The sequence below is a fragment of the Drosophila ananassae genome, chromosome XL (assembly GCF_017639315.1).
Source record: "Drosophila ananassae strain 14024-0371.13 chromosome XL, ASM1763931v2, whole genome shotgun sequence".
NCBI classification, from domain to species: Eukaryota; Metazoa; Arthropoda; class Insecta; order Diptera; family Drosophilidae; genus Drosophila; species Drosophila ananassae.
Genome location: NC_057931.1, coordinates 14498893 through 14522741, shown reverse-complemented (window position 1 = coordinate 14522741; position 23849 = coordinate 14498893). Strand labels below are relative to the sequence as shown.

Below are 23849 nucleotides of genomic sequence, written 5' to 3'. Positions count from 1 at the left end.
ATTTCGTAACACAAAAAGTTTATATTGTTGCCATTTATTATTAATTTTCTGAGATTTACAACATTTTTGATTAAAAATGCCGCGTGCACCCGAATTTAGTGAAAAGGAGAAGACTCAAATTGAAACAATGGTTAAGTGTGGAGTTAAAGTTGGCGAAATTGCCAAAAGAATTAATAGGCATCGCAATACAATTGGAAACTTTTTAGAAAACCCAGAGAAATATGCGCAATCGAACCGCAAGGGAGCCGTTTCGAAAATAGACGCCCGCACTAAACGGCACATTCGAGCCTTGGCAACAGCTAAGACAATGAATTGTGCACAAATAAAAGCAGAATTTCAATTGCCAATAAGCAGGCAAAGAGTGCAAAAGATTTGCAAAAAATATTTAAACCTGCAGTATGATGCAAAGGTGCACAAACCAAGACATTACCAAACTCTTACCAAGACATAAGAAGGCCAGGCTTGCCTTTTATGAAAAATATAAGTTTTGGACAAATGAATTTGAAAAAGTGATTTTTAGCGATGAGAAGAAGTTTAATTTGGACGGCCCAGACGGTAACCAAAAGTATTGGAGGGATCCTAGGCATCCAAGACAGACTTGCCATAAGCGAAACCACGGTGGTGGCTCACTTATGGTTTGGGCCGCTTTTAGTGCTAAAGGAAAGTCCCCTATATGCTTTGTAACAGGACGGATAAATGCGCAAATGTATACGGATCTCCTAGAAAGTGAACTTTTTCCATTTGCAGAAGAGTTGCATGGCGAGGACTGGGTATTTCAACAGGATAACGCTCCTTTACACGTTGCGAGGTATACGATGTCGTTCCTGGAATCAAAAAATATACCCTTACTGCAGTGGCCAGCAATAAGTCCGGACTTGAACCCAATTGAGAACCTTTGGGGCATCCTGTCAGCAAAAGTCTACAAGAGTGGAAGACAGTTTGAGTCATTGAAAGGCTTGAAGGAAGCCATTGTTAAAGAATGGGATGCTATCGACACAAACACGCTCCAAAACTTGGTAAACTCAATGCCCCAACGTTTGGAATTGGTCTTACAAGAAAACGGAGGTTCTATACCATATTAAAATAATAATCTTAAGTCATTTTGTTAAAAATTATTACTTAGTTCCTTGAATTTTTGCGCTTTTTCAATTTTGCACAAATATCAACTTTCGCTGAAGAATTTTTTCAATTAAATTTTCTATATATTAAACATTTTATAATTTAATAAAATTTATGTTTATCAAATTTCAATATCAACTACCTATTTAAAAAAATATTGATAAAAAATTTGGCAAGTAAAAGTTAAAAAATAAACCAACAAAATATGATGCACAAATATCAATTTTACTGAGGTATTAATAATGAGAGTCAGTTTGTGTCAGTCTAGCTTCATAAATCAGAATGATCTATTATTGATATAGCCACTCTACAATCCACAATCATTGCTCAATTCTATGCCGAAGCGTCTTCCCTAAGTTTTTAAAAATAGGGAAATAAGTGTTAAATATTAATATTGATATGCCTTTCAGTAAAGCCCCAAATATATTATCTTAATGAGACATAAATAAAAAATGCACTACCACGATCTATTTTATTATGATTGATAATTGCGATAATTGCGTTATAAATTCGTTTTATAGTTTAAACTTAAGTTGAAATTTGTTTATCTATTGTTTCTTTTTTATTTTACATAATTATAAATAGCCTTTATACTCAGAAATACTCAGGTTTAGTTAAGATTTCCTTTTTTCTATTTGAAGGAAATGCAAGAAAGTCTTTTAAAACAAATTTCATGAAACACATTGTCTTCTTTCTGTTTTCATGTGGACTTGCTAGGATAAGTTCAGTTAAGATAATTCAGTTCAATTAATACTATTAGTAGAGTTAGTATAAGAAGTAGTATTACTCCGAAGAGTATAACTTCAGCGCTTAAATAATTCATTAACCTAAGGTGACAAGTTTTCGTGTAAGATTTACTCTATTTTTATACCCTTGCAGAGGGTATTATAATTTTGGTCAAAAGTGTGCAACGCAGTGAAGGAGACACCACCGACCCTATAAAGTATATATATTCTTGATCAGTCGATATAAGCATGTCCGTCTGTCCGTCTGTCTGTTTCTACGCAAACTAGTCTCTCAGTTTTAGAGCTATCGCAGGCAGTATATAAGTCGGAACGGCCGGGATCGGTTAACTATATCCTATAGCTGCCATATAACTGATTGATCGGAAATGCTATAACTTCGTTGTTTTTCAAGTTAGAAGGATGGGAGTTTCAGTGGATTTCTCTTTGGGCAAAATAATTCGATATGCCCGATATTGTATTTCACAAGGATCGGCCAACTATATACGATCCGCTATATATCTAATAATATAAGATGCGTGGCGCTACCTAGCGGACTGCGACTCAACTGCAAGGGTATATAAACTTCGGCTCCGCCCGAAGTTAGCTTTCCTTTCTTGTTTTTAATCCAAATAGCGTAGGATTGTTCTCACTTGAGGGGGTATTTTTCTAAGTTGATAAGTACTAAATATGGCTGTAGATACTACTAGTATTGGACTGAAATGATGTCAAAAACGGTCCAATGTTAAAGCTTCCTCCTCTGATAAACACTTTCGAATGCAGAAAAGGCCGATGGACTGCACATGGGAGACAAGTTTGGCGACGACGTCGCGATCGCAGAGTCGCGGTACCAGCGCCAGCTCCTGGCTGGCACGCACTCGCACCCGGACAGTGGCAGCGGGCCTGCCTCCCGGCCGGACAGCCTCATCAAGGCGCTCCTCTCTAGCAGCAGCAGCTACCACAACAGCAGTACGCGCAGCTCCAGTGGTGCTCCCTCTCCTTTGAACCGGGTAAGTAGCCCGGAATCACCTCCCAAGCAGGGTCCTAACCAGCCTAATCGTGCCAACCCGCAGCAGGAGCCCACGTTCCGCATCATGGACATCGGCGGGTCGCCAGGCCACGTCCGCGAGCGCCGCTACGATGACGCCAGCTACGAGTGCAACATCTGCAGCTTCCGTACAAACAGCATGAGCGTGTTGCTCATCCACCGCCGCGCTCACTTGGACACAGGCAGCAACTACAGCAGCCACAGCAACAGTACCAGCACCACCACGAGCGTCAGCAGCTTCAACCCCAGCCGGCAGACCCGGGCCGCCCGACGGGCGCACACGACAAACGACCCCCGCCAGCTGACGATCAGGGGTAGCCGAGACAGCACGCACTTTCACAAGAACTCGGTCCGCTGCCACTCGCGGCACGTCTCCATCGTAGTGGACGCGTCGCTGACGGACGAGGCCCAGCAGAAGGTGGCGAGCATCGTGAAGATGACAATGGCGTCCATTGAACGGGTGGTGCACCCCAGCGACTCCAGCTCTCTCGCCTCGCACTCCACGCGCAGCCGCAGCCGCAGCAACCGAAACAGCTGTTCCTCGTCGCCAAAAGTGTCCACCGCATTGGCACCGCGGCGCAGCTCCCTGAATCCCCGGGATCCACGCAGTCATCGGTCCAACCAGCTGCGTGCCACCATGCCTGCTCCTCAACCTCCGGCCAAGCAGCGTCGCCTGACACGCTCCATGAGCCGGCGCCAGCAAGGCCTCTCGCCGCCAACCCGGGCATCAGAGCTGCCACCGCCCCCGCCAATGTCGACCCATCGGCGCAGTGGCGGACGGCGGCGCACGCTGGCCACTGGCATCAGTGAACGATCTGCGCCGCCAACTCGGCGCGGCAATCCAATGCGGAAAACCCTGACTGCGGCACACACACCGGTTCGCGCTCCCACCGAGCACCCACCTGAAACCACTAAGCGTCAGAAGCGGACGCATTCGAGGCATCGGGCGCCGGTGTCGCCGGCTTCCCCGTCAGTTTCTTCGTCACCGCCACCAGTACCACCTCCAGTAGACGAGGAGGAAAAGCACGAGGAGTCACGAGAAACTCCACTGCCCGTCGCCGTATTAGAACCAATATCCAAGCCGTCTCCCCCGAAAGAGAATCTCTCGCAGGAGCAGAGCCACATGGCCGCCTCCCTGGAGCTGCAGCAGAGCCTGCTGGCTGAGTGGTGCGACGATGAGACAGAGGACTCCCCGGAGGAGCTCTCCGCCCAGCAGCCACAGCCGGCTGTAAATGGCAACAATGGCAAACGCTCGTGGGAGCCTGACCGGAAGCAAGAAGAGGAACAGCAAGGCGAGGAGCAGGAGCAGTCGGCCAGGAAGCGCATTCGCAACATACCAAAGAAGGATCGACGTGACATGGGCCTGCAGGAGTTCGATACGGACAGCCAGCTAGAGTCCTCGGACGAACCCATTGTTATTCAGGACAGCGACGCCAGTTCCAACGAGAGCGTCGTCTTTGTGGATGACGAGCCGCGCCAGCGGAATAAGAGCTCCAACTCCGGCGAAAAGGGCAAGTCCTTGACCCCATCGAAGCAAGCCCCCATCACCATGTCCTCCTGTTTCGACTTTGAGGAGGAGGAGGAGCTGCCGGACGGCCAAAACGGGCTCAGCTACAGGCACTGCACCGCTCGACAGGATGGCAGAGGGCATTTGGAGCTCGCAGCTCCGCCCGAGGAATCAGCAGCTGGGAAGGCCGCATACGATGACCTTTTCAGGGGATTCGACGAGGCACAGCGGTCGGCGGCGGCAGCCAATGCCATTTTCGATGAAGAGCAGGAGTCTGGGGCGTACGAGGAAAGGATACTGGAGGCTCAGGAGACTGAGAACGCCGAGGCTCCTGAGGAGGCGGGATCAGACGCGGAAGGAGAGGCTATGCTGGAGGACGAGGCTGACGTTGATGCTGATGCGGACGCTGAAGCGGGCGACCATCTGAGACTGCCTATTAAGGAGCGACAGAAGCGCATCTTCAAGTCTCGCAATATGTCGACTCTGGCAGCAGCTCCCAGGGAAGAAGATCTCCCCGACCTTCCGGACAGGGAGGAGGAGGAGGACCTGGCTAACGGCGGGGAACTCAATGGGGACGAGGACCACAGTAGCAGGAGGGACAGTACCAACAGTAACAGCAACGCTAACAGCAACAGCAACACCAACGCCACTATGAACACCAAGAGCAGCGCCAGTGGACGTGGAAGTGGCACCAAGAGGCAGAGCCGGAGCAAGAGTTCCAGCAACCGCCGCAAGAAATCAAAGACTGAATCCACCCGCCGGCAGCAGTGGCGTTCGAAGGCTCAGACGCGGCTGCAAAACATCGCCCTGGAGGAGCTGAGCAATAACAGCAACAGCACTAGTGGCAACAGCAACGCGAGCTACAACAGCAACCAGCTCTCCATGGCCAGTGCCAGCTACAGGTCGCGGTCGCGGTCGCAGGCCAGTGGGGCGATATCGCCCGGGCTCAGTTCCAGCACCAGCTGCTCGATTGCGTCGAATATTGCGGTGATTTCCGCGGAGGAGGCACGCGAGTTGCAGCGGTCCGCCTCCGGAGCAGGGCTGGTGCACTCATCCATTGTTGATGCCACGCAGCCCGTGCAGCGAGGCGGCGTGCTGATTCTGGAGGACATCCGGCTGCCCAACCTGTACGAGCCCTTCGCCAGCCTGCAGTCCTCCGACAGTAATGACAGCCGGCAGCAGGTCTTGCGCTCCAGGCTTGAGCACGAGGACCGCACGCAGGACTCCACAGAAGTAGATCCGGATGTAAATTCCGATATGGCGGATATGGAGATGGGCGCAGAGGGAGATGCGGATACGGAGGCCGATGCGGATGCAGATGCAGATACAGAGGCGGATGCTGAAGCGGAGGAGGGCGCGGAGGAGGAATCAAAGGAGCAGGAGGACAGGTCGGAGGCGGCTGGGCAGATAGCAGAGGATGTGGCCGAGGAGGATAAGGACGAGGAGCAAGATTCCAGTTCCGTCGGCCCGACAGCCGCGGATCTAGACTCCTGGCAACCCGAAGAGGTCCAGTTCGTGCCCAAGCCCCGGGAAGTGCTCCTAAAGAAGCGGGAGCAAGAGCTACTACGACAGTACAAGGCTGACCTCGTGAGCGGGCGCAGCGCGGAGAAGTGCCGCAAAGCTCGTGAGCGATGGAGCCGGACTGCGTACTCCACCGAAGAGGCGAAGTCATCACCAGTGGCTCCAGAGCAGGAGGAACCAGTTCCTTCTGTACAGGATCAGGGCACCGAGCTGGAAAGCCCAGCTGAGATAGAGGAGGCGGCCGTTGAGGATCACAACGTTGACACCATTGCCTCGGAGGACTCCATGGTCCAGCAGCTGGCCGCCGTGGAGGGCGCCTTGCCCGCCATGCTAATGTCGCCCGCTCGTCGTCCTGCTAGTCACCCGGGGGTCAACTCCCTGACTCCAGACCCAAGCTTCTCATCGTCCACCATTAGTCCCAGCAAGTCCTCCGGGGACCTGGCCCAGGCGCTGTGTGACGCCGTCATCAAGGCCCATCAGCAGCTGGCGAATCTTCGGGAGCAGCGGCGTCGCCGCTCCAGTCCAACCTTTGCGTCCGCGCCATCCACTCCCTCCACGCCATCCTCTCCACCGCCGCCTGCCGCCGTCATAGCCGGCGGGACGCGAAGACCGCGTCGGCGCTCACGGACCGCGACCGGTAACGAGCTCGTAGAGACTCTCGCGCGCAGCGATGCCACCGAGGGATTCCTATGCGAGCCGAAAGATGGTTCGGACAGCCTTGAAAACGTAAGTTGAAGCAGGCCTACAAGGCCCTTGAAATTATTTTTAAACCACTGCTTGCACTAACAATTTGTTTAAAGTTAATCATTTAATCCCAAGCAAGAAATCAGTTGTTCAATCAATTAATCAGTTAACTAAATAATTCCAACTGTGGCCTTCTAATCCCTCAATATTTGCTAGCTAGGGATATTCTAAGTTTAACCACTTATACTCATCTGATGTCTTGTAACTGTTCTATGTTTGCTATAAGATTCATCAACGATTCAAAAGCCATTCATCAGGTTTCTTCAATTCGTGTGAAAGGATTTCGAATTATTTGTTTTTTTTTTTATGAAAGCATTCCCGACTATGTATCTACAAATAGAAAGTATCAATTTGTTTTTTGGCCATTAAAAAATTACGTTTTAAAATATTTAGTACATTTACCAATCATTCTGAAGCGCCTGAGAGTCAATGGCCTATTTATTATAACAAGATTCTGGAACATTCTCGGGAATTGAAAAATCAAAACTACTTTGTGGGATATGTTTTCAAAATTACACATTTTCAAGTTTTAGAACCACCTAAGAGTACAATACAAGATCTATAAATATATTTTTGATTAAAAAATAAAAAGCATAAAGTTAGAAAATTAAAAAAGATTAAAGGACGCCCTTTTTGGAGCTATGATAGTGGTTTTAGACGTAGTTTTCGAAATAAAACAACTTTATGACATAAGCGAAAGAAATAGTCTTAAAATGGCCTTATCGGTTCATAATTTACTGACAACCTTGTTAAGATATTTGCTATTTATTTTAAACCAACAAAATACACATTTGAAAACCCTATTCCTCCCTCAGCCACTCACTAATAGTCATCCCCTAGGATTATGGGCCAACTCCTATGCACCAGCATCCTACGAATTGCATATATATCCGTTCTTCTCTATATCTTCATCTGTCTCTTTCAGCCCCCTCAGTTGTGCGCTGGACGCATCTGCGCTGTGATGACGCGGCCCATCCCGGGCTACAACCACACGTTCATGCTCTGCTCTCTGGCCAACAACAATTTCACGCCGCTCAACAACGTGGCCCTATACCTGGACAGCGAGAAGAACCATCTGGTGCCAGTGCCTCGGGAGGCGCTCCTGGAGCCGCCGCGCCTGGCAGACGGCCACCCATTATCGGCCGTGTTCGCGGACATCGACTTCCTGGGCGGCGAAGCGGTGGCCCAAGTGGTGGATCCGACTGACCCTCAGGCCGATGCAAGCCTCGCCCAAAGTGAAGTCAGGCTGTCGCCGCCGCAGATTATTCTGAGCAATGCGGAGGAGCTGGAGGGCGAACCGGCGGACACGTTGGGCATTATGACGCCGCTTAGTCAGGTTGCGGAAGGATGCGCCGGGACCGTCACCGGCTTCGCCAACGAGGAGGAAGAGCTGTTCGAGGACCAACTGCCAGACAATGTACTCCAGCTCAACGTCAACGGGCACCGGCTGGAGCTGGACCCCTCCGTGCTCGTCAGCATCGCGCAGCAGCCAGACACATGCATCGAGCTGAGCGTGGTCGAGACGGGACCGGACGGCAGTGGAACCATGGCCGTGCTACACGCCCAAGACATTCTTGAAGCAGCGCAAGCGTACCTGCAGGAGCGCGACTTGCAGCTGGTGAACCTGGAGGAACTAACCCTGGGCCACGGATCCGTAGACGCTGAATCTGCAGCTGCGTCGGGACTGGTTGTTCCTACGCCCAACTTGCTGGACGATTCAGTGCACGGATTTGTGGACCCAACCGATGCAGGCGTTGGCCTACTTCACATCGACACTCGGACACCTGGAGGCCCTGGGCCATTCGACGTCGATGAGGAGTCAAACAACATGGTGTTTATATCGCACGCGCTGCCGCCCCAAACCGCCCACGCCCATTTAACGCCGCCCATTACGGCGCGCACGAACGAGACGAACGCGTTGCTCGACCAGACGCCTATTATGTCCACTCTGGAGAACCCGAGCGGAGTCCAACTGCGGCGAGTGTCGCCCCTGGTGGACGGCAACCTAGAGGATAGCCTGGCCGTCATTGGCGTGACGCACGGAAGCGGAGTGCCCACCTCGTTGGAGCTTCCCATCACGGTGACCAACCCGGCAATCGCCCCGCGAATGGCAAACGACATTGTGCATTTCGGACCCTTTCAGTAGGCGACATGCCTTGGGGGGCGATGCCGAAGAAAACTGTCGCACGATCTTGGAATTCTAAGTTGAACGCATTGAAACTTCTTGTATTTAAGCACCTTGTAGTTGTCATTCTTGTTTACTGGTGATTTCATCTGTTTATCTCCATGCCCGATTGGTTAAAAGTGGTGACCATTATGGTGCGATGTTAGAGGTCTCCAGACACATGGCGCTTTCCACCGCCAACAGTCCTTCTTATTCTGATATTACCTTAATTTTAAATTTGTCTTCATAAGGCCATCACACACCAGCATTGGATTTTTTACTCATAAGTTATTTTTTATTAAGATCACAGCGTATTTCGCATGTCTAATTGCCCTGATCGGATTCTCTGGAAGATACCATTTCAAGTCAGTTTAGTTTTTGGAAATTCATCCTCACATCACACTAGAAACCAATTGGTTTTCAAAGATACTGATACTGGTTTCTGACATGTTTCGATTGTGCTAAGCACCAAATCTATAATGAACAAAAGGCAATTATCGGGGACTGCAAATCATTCACATATAGTGTCCATTAAAGGGCGAGCATTACACAATGTTTCTTCTTGCAGGATAATCTCTGCATTTTATCCATGAACTTATGAGGTTATTTTTAACAAAAAATGATCGTTTAATGAGTACCAAAAATAACTTGAACCAGTTATTCTTATTTGATCGAAAAGCTTGATATATCCCAGTTGGATATGGTATTTTATATGAATTTAAAAAATGTCCCAAGCTTCCGTCTTAAAAAAGTTATGTCTTCACAAAGTTATGACATTTCCGCGATAATATCGGATGTCGCCTTTAACAAATTTCCAAATCTCTTAAAATAGAGATTTTAATGCCAAATTGTTATAAAACTACTTATATTTTTCCCAATTCGCTTTATGCAAACTTCCCTCAAGGAAAACTTCTGCTGAAAAGATCGAATTTTCACCATTCGACACTTTTGGGGATTTTCAAAACCCTACCCTTGCTCATCAATAAAATATTATTTTTTTCAACAGAAAAAAAACTTGTAAAATAAAGATTATCCTACTAGTTTTAGTAATGATTGCAGTCCCTGGTGAAAGATAAAGCAAGCCCCCCTATTCTAATTCAGAATAAAGGACTCTGGTGGAACCGCCGCAACTAAAGAATAAAGAAATAAAGATTTTGTAGGAATTGACGGGACATTGGCATTACCGAAACAAGAGCAGCAGCTCCAAAGCTTCGAAAGAGAAGTTCCTAGTCGCTAAACTGGAAGATCGGAGAATCGGGCAGACAGAGTTTAGTCTTGAGTAGTCCCACGGAGACTATTGCTAGTTGAATTGATCTGGAGACACGTTGACGCGAAGCGAGCACTTGCTGCAGGTGCAAATTGAAATGCAGATGCTTAGTAGCCTAGTGGTCTAGCCCTAAGATATACCTTGTACCACGCCGACAGTGGGCGTGGATTCCCTGCATTGCGAATGTCAGTGGAATGCAAATCACCTAGCACGTAAGAGACTTCACAACTAGCATATATGTATGTATGTAGGTCCGAATAAGTAGATCAAACCGCGGAATGGAGCAGAGCAGACAGCTCTGAAATAAACAGACCCCGAGAGGGAAGGAGCATCGGTGGACGATGCCTGGCACCAAAGCTACACTTACATACAATCGAGCATTGAACACAGAAAATAGATCTTTAAAACTCTCTCCGTGTGAAAAAACAAAACAAGTTTACATTAAATTTACCTTATAAATGGCTATACCAATGTATGTGAGAGTTTTCAGTGTCTAAGCTAAATAAACTATGTAACTGCGCCCCATTGGCGAAATTAAATAAAGGCAAAACGTGCAAATATATGCTATTATTACCCGTAATCCGTTGTTAAGGCTATTTTTAAAGGGCGATAGGTGAGTAATGAATAAAGTTTCAGCTTGTCGGCTATATCTGATCGGACATATGTATGTCGGATCGGAATATCCTTAACCTTATTTAAAAAATATGTCAATTTCCACCTATCAATAACCCAATATAGTTCCCCGCGGCTATAGAATATAGTCGACCGATCTCGGCCGTTCCGATTTATAATCTGCGTGCAAATAAAAGAAAGATGTGTGTAAAGTTCGAAGTCAATAGCTTTAAAATTAGATACTGGATTGTCTAGATACAAGGGGTCAGACGGACAGAAAAAGATCGACTTCTTTGAGATAAATACGTGGGAATGCTGTCGACCGTTTAGGGACTAAGAGCTTCGGGCTTTCAAAATTGTTCAGGTTCTGATTGTAACATTTCCATACAGATCGGTCAACTTTATAGGACATTTTCTAGATATCTTTACATTAGTAATCGCCTTTTAACTGAATATGAGGACCAGCTTGGACCATAGGGAAACAATATTATATTTTCTTTCTCGTATGTATTAAAGTAACTTTAGTCTAGACAGAATTGATATGGGCGATTTCCACTATATTGTAACAATATTTGCTAATTTTTGAAAATATGCAATATAGTTTTTACTTTTTTTTACAGAAAAGTATCCCTTAAAAATCAGAATAAGAATGTATAAAAGTTTTTAGAGAAATCCCGTCTGATTTCCATTAAGTTTCTTATATTGGGATAGGCATTAGATGACTTTGGACTCAACAAATTGACAAATTCCTACATTGAATTTGCTGTGGCGTGGGAAACGAGCGGACTGCTTGGACCAAAGTACATGCCCCATGAAGACTGTCGAGCACCATTTAAAGCCACTGAGCGGTAAGCGGTTGAAGCTTTGACTCTAAAAAATCCAAAGCAGGGGATTCCATCGACATATTCCCAGCATGAGCCTTTTAGTGTTTTATGTTCGAACTACCATGCCGGTTGAAGCCGGCAAAAAAGTCCAAAAAGTCTAAGGCAGTTATTTCATTCCACCTAAAATTCAACTATAAAATAGTTACGATAACCAAAGATGATAATTTTTAGTTTCCTTTATTGAGTTTTAACAATTGCATAATGGTTTTGCAATATATTTTACTTAATTATCAGTAACAATTGCTTTTAATTTCGTAGCTTTTGTGTTTTACTCCCTTGGTTTGAATAAGTTTCACTTGTTTATTGTATTTGTAAAATAAAATTATTGTAACCGTCCGCACTCAACTTTCAACTATTCTGACCTCCGTTTCACTCGTTTACATCGAATTGAGAACATATTGCCTCCTACAAGCGATTCGGCACATGTAAGTGATTACACATTAGTGATTATTTAGGACTTTTCTTCTTAACTCAAAAGGCTAACATCAATAAATAATACAAATTATTAGTTTCGTTTCAATAATATAAACAATAATAGCTCGAGGGGCTGCTGGATGGGTTTAAAAATACTTTACTAATGCAAGCAAAATTAAGAATATAACTCTTGCGTTTTTGGCCTAAGAAAATTAAATAATATACATAAGTATTCGAACATAAAAATACTTTGGGTAGTTTCCATTCTAAACTTTTTGTCGGAGGAGGGAAATTTTGGCAGAATTTTAAGGGATTTACGATAGAAACTGGCGGCAAGTCTTGTGAGTGTGGATGCTGTTCTGGTTGCTGTTGTGGCTGCTACATATTTTTGGTTTGGGGCGAGTGTTCAGTGGTTGTTGTTCGTACTGCGTCTTCCTCCCCCTATACTTTCTTTTTAGCGGTTCCTCGGCTCTGATCTGCTCGGTTCAGTTGTTGTTGACGGCGCTGGCTGCAGCTTGGTGCGTTGGCGGTCCGTTGGAGGCGCCCTACAGCTTGGCACAGATCTCGTTTGTGAACTCGGAGCACTTGGCGCGGCCACCGAGGTCTCCAGTGAGGTACTTGCCCTCCTTGATGGTCTCAAAGGCGGCGCGTTCAATCTTGTCGGCGTACTGGTTGAGCTCCATGTGGCGCAACATCATCACCGCGGACAGCAGCAGGGCGGTGGGGTTGGCCAAGTCCTTGCCGGCAATATCCGGAGCGGTGCCGTGCACAGACTCGAAGAGCGCTCCGTTCAGACCCATGTTGCCGGAGGGCGTCAGGCCGAGGCCGCCAACCAGACCGGCGCACATGTCGGACAGAATATCACCGTACAAATTGGGCATGACCTTGAAAGGAACAGAATGGGATTATACTTTTATGGACCACAACCAAAACAGTGATCTATGCTTCACTGAGCTTCATTTATTAACGACTTTGCACATGGAGGACCTTCGAATGACCCGATGTAGCAACAAACTTACCAGCACGTCGTATTTGCCGGGGTTTTGCACCATGTTGAGGCAAACTGTGTCCAGATAGCGCTCCTCGAACTGAATCTCGGGGAACTTCTGGGCCATATCACGGACACAACGAAGGAAGAGACCGTCAGACATGCGCCTAATGAAGCGGGACGAAGCATGAGTTAAGTGGAGTTTAGGGAAGGAAGGAGCACCACTTACATAATGTTCGCCTTGTGCACAACAGTCACCTTCTTGCGATTGTTGTTTTTCGCGTACTGGAAGGCGTACTCGGCTACGCGCTTGGAAGCCTCCTCGGTAATAAGCTTTATGCTCTGGACAACGCCATCGACGATCTCGTGCTCAATACCAGAGTATTCGCCCTCGGTGTTCTCACGGATGGTGACGACGTCCACGTCATCGTACAGCGTCTTGTAGCCCTCGAGGCTGCGGCAGGGACGTACGTTGGCGTAAAGGTTGAACTCCTTGCGCAGAGCCAGGTTCAGGGAGCGGTGACCCTTGCCGACGGGCGTCATGAGGGGACCCTTCAGGCCGATCTTGTTCGTGTTAACCGAGTCGATGGCGGCCTGTGGGATTCCAAACTTGCCATCGGGACCCTGTTCATAACCAAAGTTTATAAGTTAGAGAACAGGGCTTATGCTGCAAGCATGATTCCGTTTTAATTTAATACGCAAACTACATAATACTCATAAATCAAGTTATACTATGCAGCGCCTCTTTAATTTCTAATAAATTATGTTTTTAGTTTAGTTTGAAGTTTCCTCCCTGTTAAATAACTACTGATCTTATCATAGTTTTTCGCTATCTGGGCTGTCTAATTCCTCTTGAGGTTTCTTTACATAATGTTTCTAATTAGAGGTTGCGGATTTTTACTATTCCATAGACCTCCTCTTTGGGAGCTTTGCAGGTTGTGGTGGCCAAGAAAATCCAAAGTGAAAACGAAAGTCAATTAACACTTTTTGAATTTTCCCGCCCAACGTTTGGCCGCTCGGCGTTGCCACCTTTCTTAGAGCTAATTGTTTGAATTTAAAATGTCATATCCTTCTCAATCAAACGGCTGGGAAATTGCCAGGACCACTCACCCGGACAGGAGTCACGTCGACGGCCTCCCACTCGATGGGCACGCTGGCCGCAGTGAAGATCTTCTGGACGGCGGCGGAGATCTCAGGTCCAATGCCATCGCCAGGGATCAACGTGACCTTCTTGGCCCCGGAGGAGTAGGCACGGCTGGCAGCGGGGGTTGTGTTGACCTGCAAAGATGGAATGGAACAGGGATGCAAATGTCAGTGAGTCTTCACGGGAGGTTCTAAATGGTTTCGCGGGGCAACAAACAACAAACAAACACACATCTCTGCATCTCTACGAATACGGGCAGCGTCGCGCCGTGTGCCCTGGATTACATAAGCCGTCGTGCAAAACAACAACACAGCATTAGCAGTCGCAGCTGTTGCAGCCCGTCCCGCGCATCTAGCTCTGCCTCCTCTGCTCCCACCGCTAGTGTTGAGGTTAGATTGCAGCTGGCCTTCCGGATTTAATTGCACGCCGCTGATAGGGCCTGCTTGGAGTGGCAATCGCCGAAATCTGATCTTCATAAGTGGCTGACGGTGGGTTGGAGGCGCCCGGGCCGCCTACCACCCCCTTCGCACGCGACTCTCGTTATCGGTATCGACCACGCAACGAGAGAGCGAGAGCGAGACGGAGACCGAGGGAGAACAGTGTGTGTTATGTAAAGGGAGCGCTTTTCGTGCGCGTTTTCACAGGACGGATGGGGGATCCTGAGTGCGGAATGCGGGCAGGACAGAGCAGATCCGGGTGCGGCTCCTGCTATGGCCACGGCTGCCACGGACTATCTTCTCTGGAGAAAGGAGAACGAACCTGGGCTTGGAGTGTCGAAGACGCTGCTGCCGCAGCCGCTGGCGCATCACGCGCAGCAGTAAGACCCAATTGATTAAGCTGCAAGTGTTTTGCGTAATGTGTTGTTGTCGGTGGTTTGTTTTTGTTGGAGGTGGGTCGACGAATTGATAATTTTGGCAGGGAGCGTTCATACGAAAAACAAAATCGCAATGTTAGTGGAGTTCGCTATTATTTTTAGCCAGCGACCAGCACGTAATCAGCTGCTGTCCTGGACGAACAAGGGGTTCTCGGTTACGGGGATAAATGGCAAGCGCTGGACGCTTAAATCTACACACTTCCTTACAATTTTCTGTATGAATCTAGCAGCCATTGCGTTGTCTTAGGACTTGGTTTGCACTTGCTATAGCTTAGCTCTGAGTATAGAAAAAAGTCGGTCGTTAACTCTGCGCCACCTTGCGGAAAACTGCGGAGCCCGCTGTTTTTCGATAGACCGATAGTCGGAGGACTGACGCGGCGTTGCCAACCTGCTGAATTGTATTGGATCATGAGAATTTGTGAATTATTGAATAGCAATGCATAGGCAAGTTGAAATTTAAATTTTTAAAACAATTATTTTGCATTTTTTAATTTGAAAAAGTTTAAAATTTCACTCTGCCGCTGTCGCAGTCGCTGTGAGGTGGCAAGGCTATGGATTCAAAAGACTGGTAACATTGTCAGAGCCACTCGGATATCAATGACTGTATATCGATAGTTTCAATGTATCCCTTGCAACCGTGGCTTCCACAGCCAGTTTAAATTAATTTTAAACATTCGTGAAAATATCTGTCATTGCTGCGGTAAAGTCAGAAAATTGCGCGAATTAGCAAAGCCATTTAGGTTTTTTCGTTTGTGCATGCTATAGACAGACAGAATAAAACCCGCCGAGGACACTGGGCTGGATAAGAAAATCGGTTCAACCGACAGACAAAGCTACGCTACGGTCGTCAGCGGCAAAGTGCGCTGTGCCGACCGACCGAGAATCATCGTACGCGAGCGAGTTTTTTTCGCGTTTCAGTTTGGGTTTCATTTACCTGCGCGCAACACCCCGTCGCTAACGCGGACCAGTGTTTTGCGTCCTGTGCCTTGCGTCTGGGGAAAGTGTGCACCGGAGGGACTGCAAGCGGGCCGGAAGGCTTCAAATCGACGCCTGGCGAACGTGAAACTACGTAAGCGAGGGCGAAAGCGGCCCTTTCCTCTCGAGAGGCAGTGAACGCGCTTCTTCAATCCGGTTCCGCAGCTCTCCGCCCGAGCGCTTGCCTGCGTCCGGGCCAGTCAGCCAGGTAATTAGAGTGAATCCCTTCCGCGAATCCAGGCCATCCTTGGCATCCAGGCATCTCAGCTGGCTTGGCCGTCCAGCGCACGCACACAGCCGCACTCTCACGAACGCCGCGTACCAACACATACGCACCCCTGCGCACACATACACAACTGAGGCACATCTGTATCTGCTTGACAGCGCACGGCTGCGGTCGTTGCAGGCCGAGTGCGACTGGCAGGCGCACACTCGCCAAACGCGCTGCGAGCGAGTAGTTTGACTTCCACTTGGTGTACATTTCGCTGTTGTAATCGGGATCCGTCTTTTCGCAGATCCGCAGATTCCTGTTCAGATCCGTAGGTCGCGGCACAGTCAGCACCCTGGAGAAACAAAACAAGCGCGCCCAGCTCATACGGGACAAGATGGTGCTGGCCGAGCGCAACACCACGGACGTGGTGCGGAACGGACGCCGTTCGCGCGGCCCCAGCCCCAACACTCACACCAACGCCGTGGGTGGCGTGGCCAACAGCACCAGCCTCTCCAGCGGCGGCGCCGGAGCGGGTGGAGGCAACTCTGCGAACGCGGCGGCCATCGACAAGGCCGCCACGGCCGTGCCAGGAGCGGGAACGCCGGAGAGCTCTGACGACGACAACTGTAAGTGTCTTCGATTTGACCGAATCGCAAGGATATATCATCCTTATTTTTTTCATTCACAGCCACAAAGCGGAACGGAAAGTCAAAGGCAAAGCAGTCTGAGTACGAAGGTGAGTGTGTCTCGGGGAAGGGAAAATGTGATAATTTTCTATTGTGTTCTCCTTCTTACAGAAAAGATTCGCGTGGGCCGCGATTATCAGGCAGTGTGCCCACCCCTGGTGCCCGAGGTGGAGCGTCGGCCGGAGTTGATGAACGAGCGCGCTCTCTTGGTTTGGTCGCCCACCAAGGAGATCCCGGACATGAAATGTACGAATTGTTCCACTCACAGTTGCTGTTTCCGCTCGAGAACTTACTAACAGACATTTTTTGTAACCATAGTGGAGGAATACATCTCGGTGGCCAAGGAAAAGTACGGATACAACGGCGAACAAGCCCTGGGCATGCTCTTCTGGCACAAGCACGATCTGGAACGAGCCGTGATGGACCTGGCCAACTTTACGCCCTTCCCCGATGAGTGGACCATTGAGGACAAGGTCCTGTTCGAGCAGGCCTTCCAGTTTCACGGGAAGAGCTTCCACCGCATCCGCCAGATGGTGAGTTCGTCCTCCGCTTTAGGTCTCCCATGATTCATAATCTTTTGCACGCAGCTCCCCGACAAATCGATTGCCAGTCTGGTTAAATACTACTATTCGTGGAAAAAGACGCGTCATCGTAGTAGCGCCATGGATCGGCAGGAGAAGACCATCAAGGCGGCCGTCAAGGACGGCTCGGAAAACGGGAGCGAGGTGGGGAGTAATGAGGAGTCTGACAATGATGACAAGGTAATTATCTGTTAACTAGCTAAGCGAATAGCCACGATCCTTCCCCGCTTCCACATGCACTACACTCAACCACCTATATCCACCCAAGCTTCACCTATTCATTGCCATACAACACCCGCACTCAAACCCATGAAAAGCCTGCACCACCTGCCTCTCTCCGCTAGGGCCATTATTGTTAGCCTGGGCGAATCAGACCCATGTACGATCCATTTCACGTAGAAGAGCATCAGAGAAGCATTCTCTACTCTACGCTTTCTGCAGGATGCTAATTTGGATGCTTATTTTAAGAGTATTCAGTGGAGATAGGTGGCCATTGGATTAATGAAGCACCTTCAGAGATAAACTTTTCGAAAACAAGGTCCCTGTGAACAGACAATGCTGAAAACTTTAAATATACACACTTTCCTACGACGCTTTTGTCGTAAAAACTCCGGAAAAATATTAATTCGATTTGGTTAGTCTCCAGAAGTGGTTTAAACCAATAATATAGCGACTTGTTTTCCATCCTGCATCTCATTTTGGGGCGTGTGCCTCCTCTTGTGTTGGAACATCGGGTGCACAAGTCTGTAATACGAGCTAGGAATTGAGAATGGACGTGTTCCGAGTTATCAGGGTGCTACCATGTCACAGTGCAAGTTGTAGTTCTCGAACGAACGTGTCACTCCTCCTCCGAAATACAAAGACAAAATGTACACCCAGTTAGGACAGAGTCCAGCCCAGCCAGCGATATATGCCGTTTCAAAAGTCTGGTTCGTTATTTTTCAGATGATCGCCGTGCCTGCATACATCTCATAAAGATTAAAATCAATACTCACACACACACGAACGAATAGCAATGCCAAAAACATACATGACCAGCATCCATAAGACTAATACGCGTAGTAGCAGAGATTCTCGTGCCCGCTCGAGGGACTGAGACCGAACCACATTCACAGTAACTGAGGCGCGATTGACGCGATTGATTGACTTGCGTGTGGAGTTCCGATATCATTCGCGCCAAGATCACAAGCAAGATCAGCTCGAGACTTGAAACTAGACTAAGGCAGAGCAACAAAACGATTTGTTCTTTGTTCCCACGCACCACACTATAAAAAATAGTATATACAATTTTAAAGTTTTTTTTAAATAATTATAAATAGATTGGTAAATAATTATACATAAACTAGTAATTTATACGTATACTTAAAGATTGATACTTTAATGCATTTAAATATTAAAGCGAGCAAATTCGAATCATGTAGAACTGCGCAGAGTTGTGTACACTGTACAGTGGGCGAGACCGAGACCACGGTCACCGCACAATCAACAGACGATAATAATTATGGATCACCACCACACCTAAGCTAAACTAATAAACTCATATCTTGTTTGCGAGAAGATTAAACAGAAATCCAAAAACCATTGTTGTGTTTCTTATTGATTGAAATTCGATTCGCTTCTCCGTTTGCATCCTTCGCTTGAGTTCGATATCCCAATCCTAATCACCAGCACCCTCACCATCACCATCGCCATCGCCATCACCATCACCCATATCCGCACCCAAGACACACACATAGCTACACACTCCCATATTCACAGTCATAGTCCTGCCAGACCCTAGTCCTAGTCTCCTGCCACCTATTTGTAAGTCTTGACCCTCCGTCCCAACTGAACCGGAACCCCTGCTGCGTCTAAGGTTAACCGATCACTCGCCTCTCCATACTAACCGTACTCGCAATCCTGACATCCTGACTCCTGACACATCCACCAAAAAGAGAGAGACAGAGAGAAGGGGCGATATGCTGGTACCTTGTGAACGGCAATAACTGGCTTCGTGCCAGCATGGTAGTGGTGGGCTGTTGGTCCCGTAGCGGTCTTCTTGTCGACGACTGGCAGTCTTCCCACCACACGCCTGGTGTTTGACTTGTATCCCTATGAAGAGATTCCTTTTTTGTAACTTTTTCTTTGTCATTTTGGAAAGGATCGGAGTGATGTTCGGAAGTGGCACTGCGATTTGGTCGGGGCTCGAGTTTGGGTTTGGGCTTTGGGCTTTGGGATGGGGGCGTTAGGAGTCGAGAACCGAGAACTTCGTTCCACATCCAACTGGTAGGCAAGCAACCTCCAACCAAGCTACTACAAACAACCCAAATACAACCATGTAATTGATAAGTGTTACCAACTGAACTAAAGCAACCAACCAATTCGTTTTTTCTCTTCTCTTTGCATTTACTGTCAAAATATCCAACACCCAAACACGCCATTAATCAACCCTGACTCGAAACTGTCCGAAACGAAAACGAAAACCAAATCCCAAACGAAAACCAAAAACCAAAAACCGCAAACCGATCCGACCGAATAATTTGAATGTTTCACTCGCAAATTCGATATTGAATTCGTAAAAATTGCCGCATCGTTGCAACTACAACCTTGAATCCTTCTGCGGATGAATCCTTACTCTTGTTGGGCAGAAGGGTATCGGCAATGCCAATGTCAGTGGTGCCGCCGGCAGCAACAGCGGCTCTAACAGTACCAGCAACAGCAACAGTAACACCAGCAATAATAATACCAACATTAACAACAACAACAACAACAACAACAATAACAACAACAGCAGCAACAACAACAACAGCAGCAGCAACAACAGCAACAGCGGCGAAAATAATGGTGGAAGCAACAGCAGCAGCAACAACAGCAACACCGACATGGAAACGGACCAGCTGTGCATCTACTCGGCCAGCACCCAGGGAGACGAGGTGCTGGGCTTCGGTCTCTCTTCCGAGGGGGCCACAACCAACGGCAACAGTGGCGGCGAAGTCGGCGGCGATCCCAACTCGCCCCGTCGAGTGGTTGTGGGCGGGTTCTGCAAAACTTGCAACGTCGTGTGTCACGTTCTGTTCGATTCACCGCTGGGGCGCATGTGCAAGAGTTGTCACACGCACTGGAGGTAGATATCCTTGGAAGATCTATCTGTCTCACAATCTTGGCTAATTTCATTTTTGTTTTTATCTCTCTCCCCCCTTCTCTCTCTCCGTCTTGACAAATGTCCTCCACTACCTTTGTGGTCGTCCATTCCATTCCAATCCTAATCCTCATACCAAACATACACAACCCACGCACATACTCACACACCTGCCTGTACATTTTCGGGGATCCGTGCCGTTAGGCGAACGGGCAATAGACGCCCCATCTCCGGGCCGGAAAGCAACGCGCCACGACGCTCTACGCACAACAGTGCAGCGGCTGCCGACCGCTCCAAGCGCAAGCCCCCGAAGGGAATGTACATCAACCACGACGATCTCACCGCTCTTGCGAGCTGCAGGAACCCCAGCGTGTATCTGGCCGAACGCGACCGGAGAATCAGCGCCCTCATGGCAGAAGTAAGAGTCGAATTCGTATAGTATTCCCTAAGCCCTGTTTTCGGGAAAGAATTAAAAAAAAGGGCCAGGAGGGCGGTTTTCATCCCGTAGTCTAAATTGAGGTAGAAGTTGTGGGAACTTGCATTGTAGACATCCTAAAGACTATTCGAAAGAGTACATTACTTTAAGCTAATTACTCCCATTAACCACTGAAAGGTGGGTCTGTGGGAAACTTCCACTGCATTCTTCATTCACCCCTTCAACCCATCCCACTCATGAACACTTGCACAACAAACCAGACTCGATTTTATACCATCTGGACCAACTGACAACTTTCAACTGAATGCTCCCTGCGTCCTGACCCATTGCAGATACAGAAAAACCGGCAGCTAATGGAGCAGCTGGACAAGGAGTGCGACGCCATTAATGTCGACGATGTTGTCTCCAAACCAGCAGCCGCCAACGTAGAGACGGCCGCAGCGCAGCCCCGCATCTCCAGCCGCTGGTCGCCAGATGAGACCCAGGTGGCCCTCCTGGCGTTTCGTGAGTACGGCAAGAACTATCCTGTAAGTATTCCCGCTGCTACTTGCTTCGCAATGACGGGCTATGTAAACAATCTCTTCCTCGTAGATGATTGCCAAGTTGGTAGCTACCAAGACAGAAGCGCACGTGCGCACTTTCTACTTGAACAATCGTCGTCGCCACAATCTCGATCAGATCGTGAAGGAGTACGAGGCTGGGAAGTCCGAGGATTCTGGAGCAGAGGAACAGGCTGAACCGGCAGTCGATGTAGCGGCAGCCGTGGCAACAGGAGGAGCAACCGCGGCACCCAGTGCCGTTGATTCTACTCCAGCAGCTACCAAGCCGTCTACCGATAGCAGCAACAACGGGGGCGAACCTGTCCAGGAGCCGCTGGCCAAGAAGGAGGATAAGAAGAAGTCGGAGCTGGTGACTGGCACTTCTAAGCCCAGCGGAAGCGAAGAACCAGCTGGTGCTGAAAGCCCCGCCTCCGCTCTGGCTGGCAGTTCTATTGCTGCTGCTGCCTCGGTCACTGATGCCGCCGGCCTCAAGTCGAGCACTGCCACGATTACCATCACCGACGAGTCCGACACGGCCACTAATTCCAGCAGCGACGTGATCGCCAGTGGCTCCACCGGAACCGCCACTACCAGCGCTAGTACTGCACCCGCCACCAAGTCCGTGGCCAGCAGCGAGGAGTCGTCCACCCCCAAGTCCATATCCGCGGGCGGGACAACTGGAGCCGGCCCAGCGTCGAGTCCTCCTAACAATCCAAACAACAAGCGAGAGAGCGCGCCCATGGTAGGTGATATCGCCAGTCGGATGAGAGAAATATTATTCATTATTGTCCCTTCTGCTTTCAGAACGCGGCTGATCAGCCGCCGGCCAAAAAGATCGGGCTCAGTCCCGCCGTGGAGTTCGCCGGAAAGTAGGGAACTCGGCGGCACTGGGGATGTATGACTCGCGATATAGATGCACGCATTAAAATATACCGATATACATTGCTTATAGTTGGGTAGCGGCCACGAAGACGAAGTGCTCAGCTAGATGAGCGGATTCCTTTTATTTTCTGACCTTTTGAATCGGCTAAGTTAACATTTTTCTTTGTCTTCAGTACTTGGGACGCATTTACTTTACACTAAAAAAGCATCACGGTTTGATCTAGATTTAAATACGTTAGTTTATTTTTTGATACCGGGTAAAAGTGAGTCTATCTGATGTGTTGCACGCCGCTACGGCCAACGCGAACGAGTGTTTCGTCGCGGCAGATGGTTCTTAGAGGGCATTGTGGATGCATCCTTTCCTGTCCCAATGCCGGCCCACGAAGACCACACACACACAAACCTAATGAGTAGTATATGCAACTGTAGGAGAGTTACTACAAATGGATGTAGTATTAAAATAATTTTAATAACGAATTGTAAACGTGTAAATTATATACCTTGCGGTGAATCATTTTTTTTTATGAACTGTAACTTAGCGTATAGAAAACTATCTGGGGAGGCCCTTAAATACAACAGCCATCGCTTCTTGGTGCGAAGAACAGCAGCACACGATGGAAAGTCCGAGTTCCAGCCCGATCTTCATCCACCCAGTTGCGCACTCCCGTTAGGGGAACTACGGACTGTAACTTATCCGTGGCAGAACTGCGAGCGAGCCCGTATGTGTAGCTATCAGCTATCCCCGTAAGAGAAATTACTAAATAAAGTTAGCGAGATGTCCGCGTTGCTGCATCTATAGTTATGGGAATACATTTATGTCTGGGTTTTAGTTAAGCATTTTTTTTAATACCTTGAATTTAATCTAATGTATTTGGCTTTCTGCACGACATACTTTTAAGTTCTGAATATTTGTATACCAAAGTTTAACACAAACTTGAAAATTTCACGACTTTGGGCAGGTTTGCATGTTCTCGCGCCTCAACCTAACTATATTCTCTTATTTTATGAACGTGAAATACATAGATAATGTAAAAAATTCAATAAAATGTGTATTATTTTAAATAAACCCAGGAAATAGCATTCATATTCCTTACTTTTTTCTGTTTAAATGGGGATTGGAAGTAATTATTGAGGGATTTTAATAGTAGTTATTTTTGAAACAAATAAGGGTATTTTTAAGGATTTCTAACTCATGAAAAAATATATATGTATACTTCGGCCCATCCCATTTTTATACCCTTGCAGAGGATAATTTTGGTCAAAAGTGTGCAACGCAGTGAAGGAGACATCTCCGACCCTATAAAGTATATATATTCTTGATCAGGATCACCTCCTGAGTCGATATGAGCATGTCCGTCTGTCTGTCTGTCCGTTTGTCTGTTTGCCCGTCTGTCCGTCTGTCGTCGGTTTCTA

General features: G+C 48.0%; 3 protein-coding genes and 1 long non-coding RNA gene across 8 annotated transcripts in view; 2 read left to right on the top strand and 2 right to left on the bottom strand.

Moving 5' to 3' along the window:
• LOC6502907 overlaps positions 1-10672 on the top strand; it is a 32733-nt gene extending 22061 nt beyond the window's left edge. The window contains exons 4-6 of the mRNA XM_014905769.3: positions 2625-2851; positions 2915-6643; positions 7587-10672. Coding sequence (XP_014761255.1) covers positions 2625-2851; positions 2915-6643; positions 7587-8807 — 5177 coding nt within the window. The 3' untranslated portion in view covers positions 8808-10672. The remainder of the gene's footprint in view (positions 1-2624; positions 2852-2914; positions 6644-7586) is intronic.
• On the bottom strand, positions 6649-7369 carry LOC123257565. Its single transcript, XR_006507666.1, has 2 exons — positions 7064-7369; positions 6649-6991 (listed from the first exon to the last, which is right to left on the bottom strand). It is a non-coding gene; the product is annotated as an uncharacterized LOC123257565 (long non-coding RNA).
• A 1077-nt stretch (positions 10673-11749) lies between the features above and the next one.
• LOC6503192 (probable isocitrate dehydrogenase [NAD] subunit alpha, mitochondrial) lies at positions 11750-15364 on the bottom strand. Of its 2 annotated transcripts, XM_001963578.4 has the most exons (6): positions 15216-15350; positions 14894-14971; positions 14101-14268; positions 13220-13614; positions 13022-13157; positions 11750-12886 (listed from the first exon to the last, which is right to left on the bottom strand). In XM_001963578.4, the coding sequence occupies exons 1-6, from the start codon at positions 15240-15242 to the stop codon at positions 12548-12550; spliced, it is 1143 nt and encodes a 380-aa protein (XP_001963614.2). In that variant the 5' UTR covers positions 15243-15350; the 3' UTR covers positions 11750-12547. The 2 variants fall into 2 exon arrangements, with proteins under 2 accessions (XP_001963614.2, XP_014761334.1); XM_014905848.3 differs by lacking the exon at positions 14894-14971 and having other exon boundaries at positions 15216-15364.
• A 1174-nt stretch (positions 15365-16538) lies between these two features.
• On the top strand, positions 16539-23522 carry LOC6502908 (REST corepressor). Of its 4 annotated transcripts, none has more exons than XM_032455907.2 (10): positions 16539-16820; positions 16883-16930; positions 16992-17126; positions 17199-17413; positions 17468-17641; positions 20092-20564; positions 20784-20997; positions 21348-21542; positions 21607-22296; positions 22359-23522. In XM_032455907.2, exons 1-10 carry the CDS (start codon positions 16589-16591, stop codon positions 22425-22427), a joined length of 2445 nt encoding a protein of 814 aa, XP_032311798.1. In that variant the 5' UTR covers positions 16539-16588; the 3' UTR covers positions 22428-23522. The 4 variants fall into 4 exon arrangements, with proteins under 4 accessions (XP_032311798.1, XP_032311797.1, XP_032311799.1 ...); XM_032455906.2 differs by having other exon boundaries at positions 20089-20564; XM_032455908.2 differs by lacking the exons at positions 20092-20564; positions 20784-20997.
• Positions 23523-23849: the final 327 nt, after the last annotated feature.

Excerpts from the sequence above, each read along its gene's own strand:
- LOC6503192 (XM_001963578.4), bottom strand. The coding sequence starts at position 15,242 with ATGGCTGCTAGATTCATACAGAAAATT. Across the intron at positions 14,269-14,893 it reads CTTCGACACTCCAAGCCCAG|GTCAACACAACCCCCGCTGC; the intron begins GTTCGTTCTCCT and ends CCATCTTTGCAG. Across the intron at positions 13,615-14,100 it reads TCGACGTGACTCCTGTCCGG|GGTCCCGATGGCAAGTTTGG; the intron begins GTGAGTGGTCCT and ends GGTTATGAACAG.
- LOC6502908 (XM_032455906.2), top strand. The coding sequence starts at position 16,589 with ATGGTGCTGGCCGAGCGCAACACCACGGACGTGGTGCGGAACGGACGC. Across the intron at positions 16,821-16,882 it reads GAGCTCTGACGACGACAACT|CCACAAAGCGGAACGGAAAG; the intron begins GTAAGTGTCTTC and ends TTTCATTCACAG. Across the intron at positions 21,543-21,606 it reads AGTACGGCAAGAACTATCCT|ATGATTGCCAAGTTGGTAGC; the intron begins GTAAGTATTCCC and ends TCTTCCTCGTAG.